General features: G+C 36.7%; 1 protein-coding gene across 1 annotated transcript in view; it reads left to right on the top strand.

The window, feature by feature from the left end:
* Positions 1-15,426, top strand: part of TCF12 (transcription factor 12) — a 379,017-nt gene that overhangs the window by 279,865 nt on the left and 83,726 nt on the right. Inside the window, 1 exon segment of the mRNA XM_045059253.1 lies at positions 13,625-13,760. Within this exon segment, the coding sequence (XP_044915188.1) occupies positions 13,625-13,760 (136 nt within the window).

Here is a 15,426-nt window from a genome sequence, read left to right as displayed (position 1 = left end):
AATAATGGCAAGTGAGCACTGGCTTCAACTGAAAGTCACTAGCTGCATTAGCCCCTAACAAGAGACTTGGCCTGTTCTGTGTAAAGCTTTGAAGTTGGGCATTGACTTTTCCTCTCCAGGTATGTAAGTCCTAGATGGCAACATCTTCTGATAAAAGCCTGTTTCATCTCCATTGAAAATTTGTTGCTTAGTGTAAACACCTTCATTAATTATCTTAGCTAGATCTTCTGGATAACTTCCTGCAGCTTCTACATCAGGACTTGTTGCTTCACCTTGCACTTTTGTATTACAGAGGTGGCTTCTTTCTTAAACTTTATGAACCAACTTCTGCTAACTTCATACTTTTCGTTTGCATCCTCCTCAAGTCTCTCAGCCTTCATAGAATTGAGGTGAGTTAGGGCTTTGCTTTGGATTATGCAGTATTGTAGCTGGTTTGATCTTCTGTCCAGACCACTAAAACTTTCCACCTATCAGCATTAAGGCTATTTGGCTTTCTTAACATTCATGTGTTCACTGGAGTAGCACTTCTAATTTCCTTAAGAATTTTTCCTTTGGTATTCATAGGAAATTCATGGTATTCATGGTATTCATACCTTGGCTAACTGTTTGGTACAACTGGCTTAGATTTCATCCTATCTCCACATTTGACATGCTCTCCTCACTAAGCTTAGTCATTTCTAGCTTTTGATTTGAAGTGAGAGATGTGTGACTCTTCGTTTCACTTGAACATTTAGAGGCCATTGTTGGGTTATTAATTGGCCTAACTTGAATATCGTTGTGTCTCAAGGAATAAAGTGGCTCAAGGAGAGGGAGAGAGACAGAAGAATGACTGGTCAGTGGAGCAGTCAGAACACAGCATTTATCGATTAAATTCACCCTCTTATATGGACACAGCTCACAGTACCCCAAAACAATTACAGTATAACCTTAAGAAATACAGTAATAATGAAGAAGTTTGAAACATTGCAAGAATTACCAAAATATGACACAGAGACACAAAGTTAGCAAATGCTGTTGGAAAAATGGTACCTGTGGACTTGCTCGACAGAAGCAACATATATATATATATATACATATATATATATATAAAACCAGGATAATAACCTGCAATTTGTAAAACGTGCAGTATCTGCAAAGTACAATAAAATGAGGTATGCCTAAACAAACATAAGGGCTAGTGTATATCACATATTTACTAGTGTCAGGCATTGTGCTAAAGCACCTTACAGACATTTCATATGGTCCTTGCAGTACTCTATGGCAAAAGTGTTGCCACTGCTGTTGCTGTTATTGTTCTCCATTTGACAGTGGAGGAACCTGAAGCCTCAGGAATTAATGTAATTTATCCAAGGTTTCATAGCTGGTAAATGGTTAAGGATAGAAGAATTGAAGTAGTAATGAGATAATGGTTCAAGTGATAGACTATGTGGGATAGTTTTCAAAGGAAGGAAATGAAGCCATAATTAAACTTGGGGGGGGGGGAAAGGGTCAAGCTATTGGATATCTTGAGGGATGCATGGGTGGCTCAGTCAGTTAAGCATCTGACTTTTGGTTCAGGTCATGATCTTGTGGTTTGTGCGTTCTAACCCCACATTGGGCTCTCTGCTGTCAGTGCAGAGCCTGCTTCAGATCCTCTGTCTCCCTCTGTCTCTGCCCCTCCCCTGCTTGCATGCACGTGCACTCGCCCTCAAAATTAAGCATTTAAAAACAAAAAGATACATGAGGAGGCTGGCTGGCTCAAGGCAGTTAAGCGTCCAACTTCAGCTCAGGTCACTATCTCATAGTTTGTGAGTTCGAGCCCCACATCAGGCTCTGTGTTGACAGCTCAGAGCCTGGAGCCTGCATCAGGAAGGGCCTGGCCCTTCCTCTGCTTGCACTCTGTATCTCAAAAATAAGTAAACATTAAAAAAAATTGTTTTTAAACAAAAAGATACTGGATATCTTGAGCCAAAAAAAAAGTGCAGTAAGTAGTAAAGAAGTTATGGTGTTGTAAAAATAGGTCGTGTCATACTACCCAAAGCTAACTACACATTCAATGCAATCCCAATCAAAATTGCACCAGCATTCTTCTCGAAACTAGAACAAGCAATCCTAAAATTCATATGGAACCACAAAAGGCCCCAAATAGCCAAAGTAATTTTGAAGAAGAAGACCAAAGCAGGAGGCATCACAATCCCAGATTTTAGCCTCTACTACAAAGCTGTCGTCATCAAGACAGCATGGTATTGGCACAAAAACAGACACATAGACCAATGGAATAGAATAGAAACCCCAGAACTAGACCCACAAACGTATGGCCAACTAATCTTTGACAAAGCAGGAAAGAACATCCAATGGAAAAAAGACAGTCTCTTTAACAAATGGTGCTGGGAGAACTGGACAGCAACATGAAGCAGATTGAAACTAGACCACTTTCTGACACCATTCACAAAAATAAACTCAAAATGGGTAAAGGACCTGAATGTGAGACAGGAAACCATCAAAACCCTCGAGGAGAAAGCAGGAAAAAACCTCTCTGACCTCAGCCGTAGCAATGTCTTACTCGACACATCCCCAAAGGCAAGGGAGTTAAAAGCAAAAATGAACTACTGGGACCTTATGAAGATAAAAATCTTCTGCACAACAAAGGAAACAACCAACAAAACTAAAAGGCAACCAATGGAATGGGGAAAGATATTTGGAAATGACATATCGGACAAAGGGCTAGTATCCAAAATCTATAAAGAGCTCACCAAACTCCACACCCGAAAAACAAATAACCCAGTGAAGAAATGGGCAGAAAACATGAATAGACACTTCTCTAAAGAAGACATCCGGATGGCCAACAGGCACCTGAAGAGATGCTCAACGTCGCTTCTCATCAGGGAAATACAAATCAAAACCACACTCAAATATCACCTCACGCCAGTCAGAGTGTCCAAAATGAACAAATCAGGAGACTGATTTGCTGGAGAGGATGTGGAGAAACGGGAACCCTCTTGCACTGTTGGTGGGAATGCAAATTGGTGCAGCCACTCTGGAAAACAGTGTGGAGGTCCCTCAAAAAATTAAAACTAGACCTACCCTATGACCCAGCAATAGCACTGCTAGGAATTTACCCAAGGGATACAGGAGTACTGATGCATAGGGGCACTTGTACCCCAATGTTTATAGCAGCACTCTCAACAATAGCCAAATTATGGAAAGAGCCTAAATGTCCATCAACTGATGAATGGATAAAGAAGATGTGGTTTATATACACAATGGAGTACTACGTGGCAATGAGAAAGAATGAAATATGGCCCTTTGTAGCAACGTGGATGGAACTGGAGAGTGTGATGCTAAGTGAAATAAGCCATACAAAGAAAGACAGATATCATATGGTTTCACTTTTATGTGGATCCTGAGAAACTTAACAGAAACCCATGGGGGAGGGGAAGGGAAAAAAAAAAAAAAAAAAGAGGTTAGAGTGGGAGAGAGCCAAAGCATAAGAGACTCTTAAAAACTGAGAACAAACTGAGGGTTGATGGGGGGTGGGAGGGAGGGGTGGGTGGGTGATGGGTATTGAGGAGGGCATCTTTTGGGATGAGCACTGGGTGTTATATGGAAACCAATTTGACAATAAACTACATATATTGAAAAAAAAATAGGTCATGTCAGAGTTGAATATTGGACTTAAAATTTCAGGAGTCAGGGGTTTCCAGTACCTACAGCATCCTTTTGGCAGTAAATTAGTTGATGGAAAGAGCACCTGGGTGGCTCAGTCAGCAGAGCATCCATCTGACTCTTGATCTCAGGGTGCAGAGTTCAAGCCCCACATTGGGCCTGGAGCCTACCTAAAAAAAAAAAAAAAAAAAAAGTAGATGAGTTGATGGTGATAGGAGAAATCCTGGAGTCAGGAATGTTAAAAAGACATAAAAGTGGCTATGGATCAGTGTCGAAGCTCTCCAAGAGATGATTACCTCATTAAGTAGCCTGTGAAGAGGCTATGCCTGCTGGTATTCAGTAGGTATTCAGAATATGTTTGAATCTGAATCCTGTGATATAGGAAGGAAATATATTACCAAGATAATAAGCCATCAGCTACCTGCAGAGGGGGAGCTTCTGAGTTTGGAACATAGGTAAAATAAATTACTTTGTGGAAGGAAAGTCTCATTTTAAAGTATCAGGCAGTAGGCAAGTTTAATTTCCTACTTTGGTTAAAAGGCCAGAGAGAAATGATGCATAGGTATTTGGCAGGGAAAAAACCTCATTTTTGTTCTCTCCATAAAACTTGCTAATTATACTTTTGGTGGTACTCTTTGGATACATTGTTTAAAAGTCAGTTTAGGGGCACATGGGTGGCTCAGTCAGTTAAACTTCGGACTTTTGATTTCGGCTCAGGTCACAGTCTCAGCTTCATGAGATTGAGCCCTGCATCAGGCTCTGCACTGACATTGTAGAGCCTGCTTAAGTTTTTTCTCTCCCTCCCTTTCTGCCCCATCCCTGCTCGCATGCATGCTTGCACATTCTCTCTCAAAATAAATAAATATTAAAATAAATAAGTAATAAAAGTCAATTTATTCTTCGGGCTCCTGGGTAGCTCAGTTGGCTGAGTGTCCAGGTCATGATCTCGTAGTTCATGAGTCTCACAGTTTGTGACTTGGAGTCCCACATTGGACTCGCTGCTTTCAGTGCCAAAGCTATCAGCACAGAACCTGCTTTGGATCTTGTGTCCCCCTCTCTCTGTGCCCCTCAGTTGCTTGTGTGCGCACGCTCTCTCTCCCTCTCTCTCTCTCAAAAATAAACATTTTTTTGAAAGTCAATTTATCCTTTTGCAAACTGATTTCAGAAGAAAAGAGTATATTAAATAATGGCTAGAGATTGGACACCATCTCAGGGGGGAAAAAATGAAAAAAGAGGTGACCACAGCCTGGGCATTACATGATTATAAGATATTGTTGTCAATTGTAGGGTCTGTATAACAAGAAGTGAATAATGGTAGAATAAGTAAAGCAGGAGCAGCAGAATACTGGAAGTTAAGTGAAGCTGGGTGAAAGGTATAGGAAGGTTCATTATATTGGAGGGTTTTTTCTGTTTTTGTTTATATTTGAAAATTCCCAAAATAAAAAGCTTAACTTTTTGAAGATGTTCCAGTATAGGATGTTTCAGTTCAAAAAGTATTTCATACCTAACTATATGCCTACTACTGTATTGTATTTTATGTTATTCTTAATTGTATTTTTCGAAATACAAGGGACTTGGAAGAGAAGGTACTCATTTACTGGCATTAAAGAGAAAAGGAGTGACTTCTTAGTATCAACTCTGCTGAAAATCTTAGGACTCCATAATACCATTTCCACAAAAGCAAAAGAGAAATGATACTTCTTTATCTCCTGTTCTTTTAATGTTGGTTAGCACCTCACAGAGCAGGTTCCTTTTTATTCACAAAAAAAATAAATAAATAAAAGGTTCAAAGGCACACTGGTAACTTTGCAGGAAGACTGAAGAGGACCCTATTTAACAAGGAAGTTTCTAACTTCAGACACTCAGAAAAACTCACTTAGGAAGAAGATGGGCTTAGAGTATGCTCACTGCTGACCTCTTGAGAGTCTGCTTTCTTCTTGAATATGCAAATATTCTTTTTGCATATTTGTAATTACTTAAATACTGGGTATATTAAAATTTTTTTTAATGGTTTTCATTATAGTTTTCTTTTTATTCCCCAAAGTCTTCCTTTGTTGATCTCTATCCCATATTTTCTTCCTACTCAATAATCTTTTCATTGGCTGATGTAGGATTTGAGAGAAAAGTTCAGACAAAAATTAGTGAAAATGATACATTAAGATGGTAAAATTTCCCTCTGTTACTGATAATTAAAGGAGATAGGGAAATTCAAACTGCTAAGATTACCATGTTTTACTAATTTAATAGTACATAGGTAGTTTCTTAAAGATTGGGCTGATTGCGTTGGCAGCATGTGTTTGATGGATGACTGTCATTATCTTCTCAAACCTGCCTGACACTTTAAGTATAGAAAATGATAATTAAATTTTCAAGAGACCATGTTGAGATTGTAAGATTTAGGGCTTGTAAAAGAACAAGCATAACAGTTGGCTAGTGGTGGTTGGTATGTTTTTATTGACCTGGGGGAAGGAATAGAAACATCTCAGGTTTTCTTTTACTTTGTTTCCCTGTATAGTTTCCCCTCCCCCTCAATTAATGTATTGTCCAAAGTGTTGGTAATGACTTGGAACTATTCAGGTTGCACAAAGCATTTAATGAAATCTTGCCTTAGACAAAACACTAGAGAGGATCATAATTAATGTCTCATTTTCTGCCAGTTGCTATTGATTACTCATTCAAGATCCCTTTGTTCTCAGAATGATAACAACTGTAGTTTGCATCACTATCTAATGAGATTCTCAGGATAGAATTCTTTAACAACATGCTGATAATTGCTAACATATCCCTGGAATTTCAATGTAAATGAATTTGCATCATAATACAATTATTTCACAATATCTTTTTTCCAAATTCAAAATTTATTAGTCTGTTTTTTTAATTATTTGTAAAAAATTAACAGAAGACTCATATAGTATTAAAGCCCTACATTTATATTTTGCCCTGAGTACCCCTTTACCCTCTGAGTTTTTTATTTGATCATGAGTGGCTTCTTTGTCACTCTCCACTTCCCTGTCTTAATCTCGGAAACCTTAAGTGAGTGGACTTACAGCTAAACTGTATTGTGATATTTCTCAGTTAAAAAAACAATTACAAATATGGTAATACTATACTGATTTTGCTCTCAGAACGATTTTGTTTCTTCATCCCTCAGTGACAAAGGAAATACGTGGTACAGTTTAAAGAATTCAACTGAGAAATTTTAATAGTTTATGTTCTCTGTTTTATCATGATTGTGTTCTATACTTTTTTATTGTTTTAATTAGTACACTCTCCTCTCAAGAAGACAAACCTGAGAACAGCTGCTTGCCTTTATATATTAAAACTGCATACCATTTCAGGACACTAATATAGACATAAAATTAAAGAATTCTGTAAAATGTACACAGCAGAGGTTCCATGAGTCCATATTAAATATTAAACATTTTTACAGTGTGCAACTATAACATACTTTGTATCTTATTTTTCTAGAAAACAAATCAGTAATGAATTAGTGCTTCAAAGTTTTAGTCATAAGTGAGGCTAACAATTTTTGATATAGTGTTAATTAATTTAACCTTATTAATTAATAAGTCCTTATTTAATCTGAAGTTATAAATGGATATGAAATTATATTTTAGTACATTGTTTGGGCCAAGCCATTTAATGGTAAAAAGCAGTTCTGAGGAAGTAAGTTTATGTTTATCAAGATTTCAGACACTTTCCCTTTTAAGGGTAAAGAATATCCAAATTACTGCATTGTGGTTCTGAATCCTCTGGGCTGCTAAACCCCACCATTTTTATATAGGATATTCTTCTGATTTCCTATGAAATCACATTTAGAGTACCTTCCAAGATACTTAAGAAGTTACATTAATAAATGATGTTGGTCAAACTCACTACTTTATTCCTCTCCTTTACTTTTTGGTCACCATGAAGACTTACACTGAATAGTCTTTTCAATTTAACATTTTAGAGTCAGGGTTTCTTGGCATGTGAAGAGGGAGAAAGAATATATATATATATAATATATAATATATGTGTGTGTGTGTATATATCCACATATATTACATGTATTATACATAGGCTACTATAAAGAAATGGGAGTTTTTATTTACAGGCTATACATAATTTAAAATGAAACTTTACTGTAGTTTTTCGTACAATAATCTAGGCTGTATTAGTGTTTCTGGGATGAACCTTAATTGATTATTCTTCAGTAATTAGATACATTTTTCACAGTTGAGGTTTTAGATGACTATTAAAAAGATTATTTTCTAAGACTGTGTTAAGAAATGTAGTGCTCTGTCATTTCGGAAAACTAATTCTGCCTTGAATAACATGGCTTGGCAGAATAAAACTGCTTTGCCTAGTTCTGTATCCTCTGGGATTGTGTATTCTTTTTGCTTGTACCTTCAGGACAAGATCAGTGGCAATCAATAATGCTTCTCGTTAGTTTTTAAGCAGGCAGGAAAATCAATAATATGAACTGATACATAATTTTATTTTAAGAGAAATAAACTAGTTTATTATTTGTGCTTTAGTGTTACCAAAATATTTGAAGAATCAAAGAAAAGAAAAATACTTTATAAGTGATATAATATCAAGATATTAGGCTCATATAGTTTAGCCCTTGATTTTTTTTTAATCACTTTCCATTAGTTTCATGGGTATTATTTCCTAGATTGCCAAGTCCTCATGGAGAAAACATTGTCTTAAACTTCTTTTGTATTTCTTGTAGTACTGAACAATTCATTTTAATTAATAGGATAAAATATTCTGTGTTCTTAAAAAGAAACAATTTCTCCTACATATAGATCAAGATACAAATAGAACAGGGAAACATGGTTATTTCTATGATTAAGACAACTAAGTGAAGAACATCTTCTATGGGTTTTTTTTAGCATTAATATTCACTGTGGAACAAGAATACAGACTATTTGCTAACCGTATCTCCATATTTACCTATACTAAGGAGAAAGGCTTATCAACATTATTGGTAAAAGTAAACTTTTCTCCTAAAAAATTTTATTCTTCTTCCTTTCTTCCATGCATGTGTACAGAATCTACCAGTATGTATTCTATAGATAATACAGCTTTAGGATTATAATCCACAAAGTCATTTACAGGTCACTTAAATGTTTTGAAGTTCATGGTCTTACATATGGTAATTAGGTTCCTGAACTATTGTAGAAGTCTTCTTCATATTGAAGAAGGAAACTCTTAAGCAGACATAGATTCAAATTAGGGTTCTACTACTTGTTATCTGTATAACATATAATTTATATAATAAGATTGCAGTAAATATTACCTAAGATGGTATATTTGTAAGTATGCTTGTCGATCCTTGATATTTATTCTGATTTTCTCCAACTTTTTATTTTGAAAAATTACAAACTCACAGGAAAGGTATGAGAATAATAAAGTGAATATTTATGCGCTCTTAATGAAATTTCATCAGTATTTCACCACATTTGTGCGTACACATTCCTTTTCTTTCACTTAGTATGTGTATGTGTTTGTATCCTACACATGAGTTTATACACACAAACACACATCTGCTGAATCATTTTCAGAATAAGTTGGCATTTTTCTATTTATTCTTGATTTAGATTAATACAGTTTGAATCTGTCACACTCCTTTTTGGATTTAGCCTTTAATTGTCAACCCTCTCTCTAGGGGCCTGTCCATTCTCTTTCCAATTTCTAACATCCAATAGCCTTTGGGAGTTGTAATTCAGCTTAGATGCAGGGTAAACAAGGTCTTCTTACTTAGGATAAAGAGTTTGTGCCCAGAAAACAGAATATGAAATGTCATTCACCTTATTTTCATTCTTTCGTGAAATGAAAGAAGTAAAGTGGAATGAAGGATGTAAAATTTTCCCTTTTTGCAGATGGTATGATCTTATATATACAGAATCCACCGTAAAGCTATTTGAGCTAATAAACAAATCTACTGTAGTTGCAAGATTCAAGATCAAAAACTAGTTGTACTTCTGTACACTAATAATCAACAAACCAAAAATAAAATTAAGCTACCAACTCCATTTAGCATCCAAAAGAATAAAATACCTAGGAATAGGGGCTCCTGGGTGGCTCATTGGGTTTAGCATCTGACTCTTGATTTTGGCTCACAGTTCGAGCCGAACAGTTCAGCTCACAGTTCATGAGTTCAAGCCCCACTTTGGGCTCTGTGCTATCAGCGCAGGGCCTGCTTGAGATTCTCTCTCTCCTTGTCTCTGCCCCTCCCCTGCTCACACACTTTCTCTCTCTCAAATAAACTTCTTAAAAAGCTACCTAGGAATAAATTTAACCACAAAGTGTCAGACATATATACTGGAAACTACAAAGCATTGCTAAAAGAAGTTACAGAAGACCGAAATTACAGATTCAGTGTTCATCAGTCAGAAAACTTAATGTTGTTAACGTGGCAAAACTCCCCAAAGCAATCTTCAGATTCAGTGCAGTCCCTATCACAATTCCAGTGGCATCTTTTTGCAGAAATGGAAAAGTTGATCCTTAGATTTTCTGTATAATTTCAAAGAACCCCAAATAGTGAGAACAGTATTAAAAAAGAAGAAGAAAGTTAGAGTACACACACTTTTCATTTTCAAAACTTACTACAAAGCTACAGTATACAACTGGTACAAGGTGGACATACAGACAAATGAGATAGAATTGAGACTCCAGAAATAAACCCAAATATCTATAAGCAATTGATTTTCAGCAAAGGATGCCAAGACCACTGAATAAGGAAATAGTACTTTTTTCAACAAATGGTACTAACACAACTGGATATCCACATTCAAAAGAATGAAGTTGGACCTCTACCTTCTACCAACCATATACAAAAATTAACCCAAAATGGATCAGTGATCTAGGTGTGAGCTGAAACTATATAGTCTTAGAAGAAAATACAGGGTTAAATCTTCACTACCTTGAATTTGGCATTAGATTCTTAGATGTGACGTCAAAAGCATGACAAAAGAAAAAAAATTAAGATAAATTAGACTTCATCAAAATTAAAAACTTGGACATTAAGAGGTAAAAAGACAGCCTACAGGGGCGCCTGGGTGGCGCAGTCGGTTAAGCGTCCGACTTCAGCCAGGTCACGATCTCGCGGTCCGGGAGTTCGAGCCCCGCGTCAGGCTCTGGGCTGATGGCTCAGAGCCTGGAGCCTGTTTCCGATTCTGTGTCTCCCTCTCTCTCTGCTCCTCCCCCGTTCATGCTCTGTCTCTCTCTGTCCCAAAAAAATAAATAAACGTTGAAAAAAAAAATTAAAAAAAAAAAAAAAGACAGCCTACAAAATGGGACATGCAAATCATGTGTCTGGTAAGTGTCTAGTATAAGAAGTCTTTTCTTTTAATGTTTATTTATTTTGAGAGAGAGCACACGTGCATGAGCAGGGGAGGGAAAAAGAGAATTCCAAGCAGGTTCTGGACTGTCAGCACAGACCCCAACACGGGGCTTGATCTCACGAACTGTGAGATCATGACCTGAGCCAAAATCAAGAGTTGCTTGCTTAACTGAGCCACCCAGGTGCCCTGGTGTATAAGAACTCTTACAATATAACAGTAGGAACACAGCCCAATTTAAAAATGGTCAAAGGACTTGAATAGATGTTTTTCTGAAGAAGACAATACAAAGGGCCATCAAGCCCATGAAGAGATACCCAACATCATTAATCATTCGGGAAATGGTAGTCAAAACCACAATAAGATACTAGTCCATACTAGTATGGCTACAATTAAAAACAAAAAACTAGTAAGTGTTGATAAGGATGTGATTAGAATCCTCATACATTGCTGGTGGGAATGTAAAATGGCCCAGCCATTGTGGAAAACAGTTTGCCAGTTCCTCAAAGAGTTAAAGATAGAATTGCCATATGACTCAGCATTTCCACTCCTAAGTATTACCCAAAAGAATTGAAAACAAGTATTCAAATAAATGCCCATACACAAATGTTCATAGCAACACTATTCACAGTAGTCCAAAGCGAGAAACAACCAATGTGTCCCATTAGTGAATAAATGAATAAACAAATTATAGTATGTCTATACAATGGAATATTATTCAGCCCTACAAAGGAATGAAATACTGATACAAACTACAACGTGGATACACTTCAAAAACATGTGAAGTGAGAGAAGCCAGACACAAAAGGTCACATATGATTCCAATTATATGAAATACTCAGAATAGGGAAATTCATAGAGACAGCAGATTAGTGGTTGCAGAGGCTACAGGAATGGAAGTAACTGTTTAATGGGTACAGGGTTTCCTTTGGAGGTGATAAAAATGTTCTGGAACTAGATGGTGATGGTCACATAATGAATATACCACATATCACTAGTTGGAAACTTTGCAGTGGTTATCTTTATGTTATGTGAATTTGTGCCTTTTTAAAGCTGAAACACAAGTTGTTTAAAATCATTAAATAGCGTGATAAACTGAAAAGAGAGTTTTTCTTGATTATTAGAATAGAGGCAGGAACTGGGCTACTGATGACTTCTATTACAAAGTTCTACTGATTCTTTCTGACCAGAGCTGAGGTTTATTTGTTAGTACCTTTCTGATATTCATCAGTATGGTCACGGCAGGTATTAAATATGGGGTAGGAGAGTAATATATGTATCAGAGGAATCATAGCCCTTTTCACATGAGAGCATCCTCTCAACTGTATCTAGCACCTTTTCCAGTTGAAATCTTTTCCCCTCAGCTACCAGAAGGCTTGGAACCAAATTCTGCCAAGTTAACTTCATTTACTTTATGATAGGGTCACTGGTTTAGTAGGTCAGGGCTGCTGAATCTCTGGGTTTCAGTGAAGCACTTGATAAAGTTTCATGCCATTGTAGCATACCTTAGGGATCTCCTCAGGCTTGTCATCCTCATGTCTTCTTTTGGTCCCATTTTTTATGCCCCAGTACTAAAAAGGCTAGCAAATGCATTGGTTAACAGACTCAGAATCTAAAACAGATAGAAATGATAAAATATAACGAGATTAATTTGATCAGGTAAATGTTAACTTTTGTACTTGGAACTAAAAAACACAACTGAAAAAGGTAACCATTGGAGGGACAAGACTTAATAGCAACATATGCAATAAAGAGTAACAGCGTGTGATCACTCCTAACCTCTTAATATGAGCTAGCACAAATGGGTTGTTTAAATGTAGTGTTGAAAATGACTCTGCACTAATCAGGTCACATCTGGGGCATTGTCATCCATTCCATTTTACAAGACACTTTGACAAACTGAAAATAAATCCAGAGGTCTTATGTCAGAGATGATGAGGATTACATTCAAACCCCCATGTCATGAAGCACAGTTGAAGGACACAGGAATGGCTTGTCTTGAAAATATTGGCAGTCTTTAAACAATGAAAATTATCCTAAAAGAAAAAAAAGAAGAAAGAACAGAATTGACTGCCTTGTATGGTCATGAAAGCATTCAAGCAAAGACTTGGTGGTCATTTTTCAGAAGTCTTCTTGATGATTAAAGGGTGAAACCACATAGTAACTAAAGTGTGTTTCAACCTTAAGATTGTTTAGATCTACGTAATTACTAGGAATTAGGTAACATGAGGATGAGGAAAGAGAGAACATGTAAGTTTATTTTTTTAATGTTTATTTTTGAAAGAGAGAGAGAGAGAGCAGGGGAGGTGCAGAGAGAGAGAGGGAGACAGAATCCGAACCAGGCTTGGAGCTTTTGGTGCAGAGCTGGATGCAGGGATCAGACTCACAAACCGTGAGATCATGACCTGAGCCGAGGTTGGATGCTTAACTGACTGAGCCACTCCACGTGCCCCGAGGAAATGTAGGTTTAAGCCAATGTTCTAATAAACCATCGTTCAAATATTTATTAGATGCATCTAATTCAAGGCATTGTTGAAGGCATTAGCATCCTCTGAATAACCATCTGAATAACTCAGAAGTGGTGACATTTTCCCATTTGAGTTGGTATCAGTGGGAAAATAACTTGTTTCCTTGGCTTTGTTTTATAGTCTAGTCTCCTGAGACAAGATCTAGGGCTTGGAAGCCCAGCACAGCTGTCTTCTTCAGGAAAACCTGGAACACCATACTACTCGTTCTCTGCTACAAGTTCCAGGAGAAGACCACTCCATGACTCTGCAGCACTTGGTAAGTGTGCATTGTACAACAAACCCTGTCTTAACAAATGTTTTTTTTGTTTTGTTTTGTTTAACCCCTTAGTCTTTACTTCTGGCTGTACTTTTATTTAGAAGAAATTTGGTTTCTTAGGTATCATGTTGATAGTAGAGATTATTTGCATAAAATGTTGTATCTGTTAGATACTTAATAAAAAATCAATTTAGTACTCTTGTTTTGTCGCCATAAGAGGAACTAAATAGTGAAAATGGGACTGGTTTTTCCTATTATAATAAAAACGTTACGTGCTAATATTAACACCTTATTTTTTACTAAGATTGATAATAATGCTGAACAGTTTACAAAGTGGTTTTATATACTTTCTCATCTCATTAGTATAACAGACCTGCTAGTCAGTAGCTGTAATACTATATTTAACATAAACTGAGGCTCAGGAGGACACATTCATATAATTAGTAGGTGGTTTCCCCAGGATAAAATTAAGATTTTCTGACTCCACGTCCAATATTTTTTGCATATTAGTTGCTTCTACTCCCCAATTTTTTAAAAGTTGAGGTAAAATCAATCATACTAAAATTCACAATTCAATGATATTTAGTACATTCATAGTGCTGTGCAGCTGTCATCTCACTCTCCTTTCAAAACATCACCTCAATAGGAAACTCTGCACCTATTAAATTTTGAACTCTCATTTTCTTTAGCTCCCTTCTTATGTCTTGTACATAGCCTAACCAGGCCAGTCTGTTTTGTGTTGCTGCTGCAGCAAGCCTCAGGTATACTCTTAACACCTTATCCAAGCAGTGTTTAAATGTGGGTATTTTTGGTGATTCCTACCAGGGAATCCTTTGTACAAGAAAATTGAAGTTGTACATGCTGTTTATAATCAAAGATATGGCAGCTTTTGAAGTAAATATAGCCCACTAAAAGAAACTATGCCATAGTTATTTATTCCACAAATACTTGTTGACTGCTTTCAATTCATGTATCTACCTTCTGTCAAACCTAGAGTTTTGTGCAATAGCCCTAGTCCATGGGTCTAGAGTATGCTTGAGGGTATAAAAGGGCAAAGATGGTCATGTTTGGAATAGAGAGCTCTGACTAGATGTGCCCCCCTCTCAGCATTATGGGTGATTTAGTATATGTATTGATGAAGTAAGCCCAGATGATTTAGACCAGTATACTGTTTGTTACTAAAGAAATGATAAATTGTAAAGCATCTTTCCTCCATCTTTATGACTTTTGTTTCCTATCAGATGAGTTAGGGTAGGAACATTCATGAGTCTAGATGTGTCAGTGTCACTCTCGAGAAATGTCTTGTTAGTATGTTATGTGAGCACATACTATAACAAAAAGTACTAATATGGACCAATATACTATTACTAAAAGTTCAGGAAACTAAGCAACTGAGCTGAGGCTTGGTACCCAGGGAGGCCCACTCATTTCCTATATGAATAACATTTATCATTATTGTCATTCCATTCTTCATTGTTATTTCTCACTCAGCCACTCTTTCTTGGCGTTGCAGTTATTCCTAAAATCTCAGAGTTGAAAGGACTTCAGAGATCATCTACACCCACCTCAGCATCTTCTCAAGCTAGTTAGATGCTTTAGGAAATCAACATTTTGCAAAACAGCATCTAGCTATTTAATTTATAAACACTTTGCCACAGAATTTAAT

Source organism: Felis catus, chromosome B3 (genome assembly GCF_018350175.1).
Source record: "Felis catus isolate Fca126 chromosome B3, F.catus_Fca126_mat1.0, whole genome shotgun sequence".
In the NCBI taxonomy this organism is placed as follows: domain Eukaryota; kingdom Metazoa; phylum Chordata; class Mammalia; order Carnivora; family Felidae; genus Felis; species Felis catus.
The sequence above is the reverse complement of the archived record's forward strand: the minus strand, read 5'-3'. Positions and strand labels throughout refer to the sequence as shown.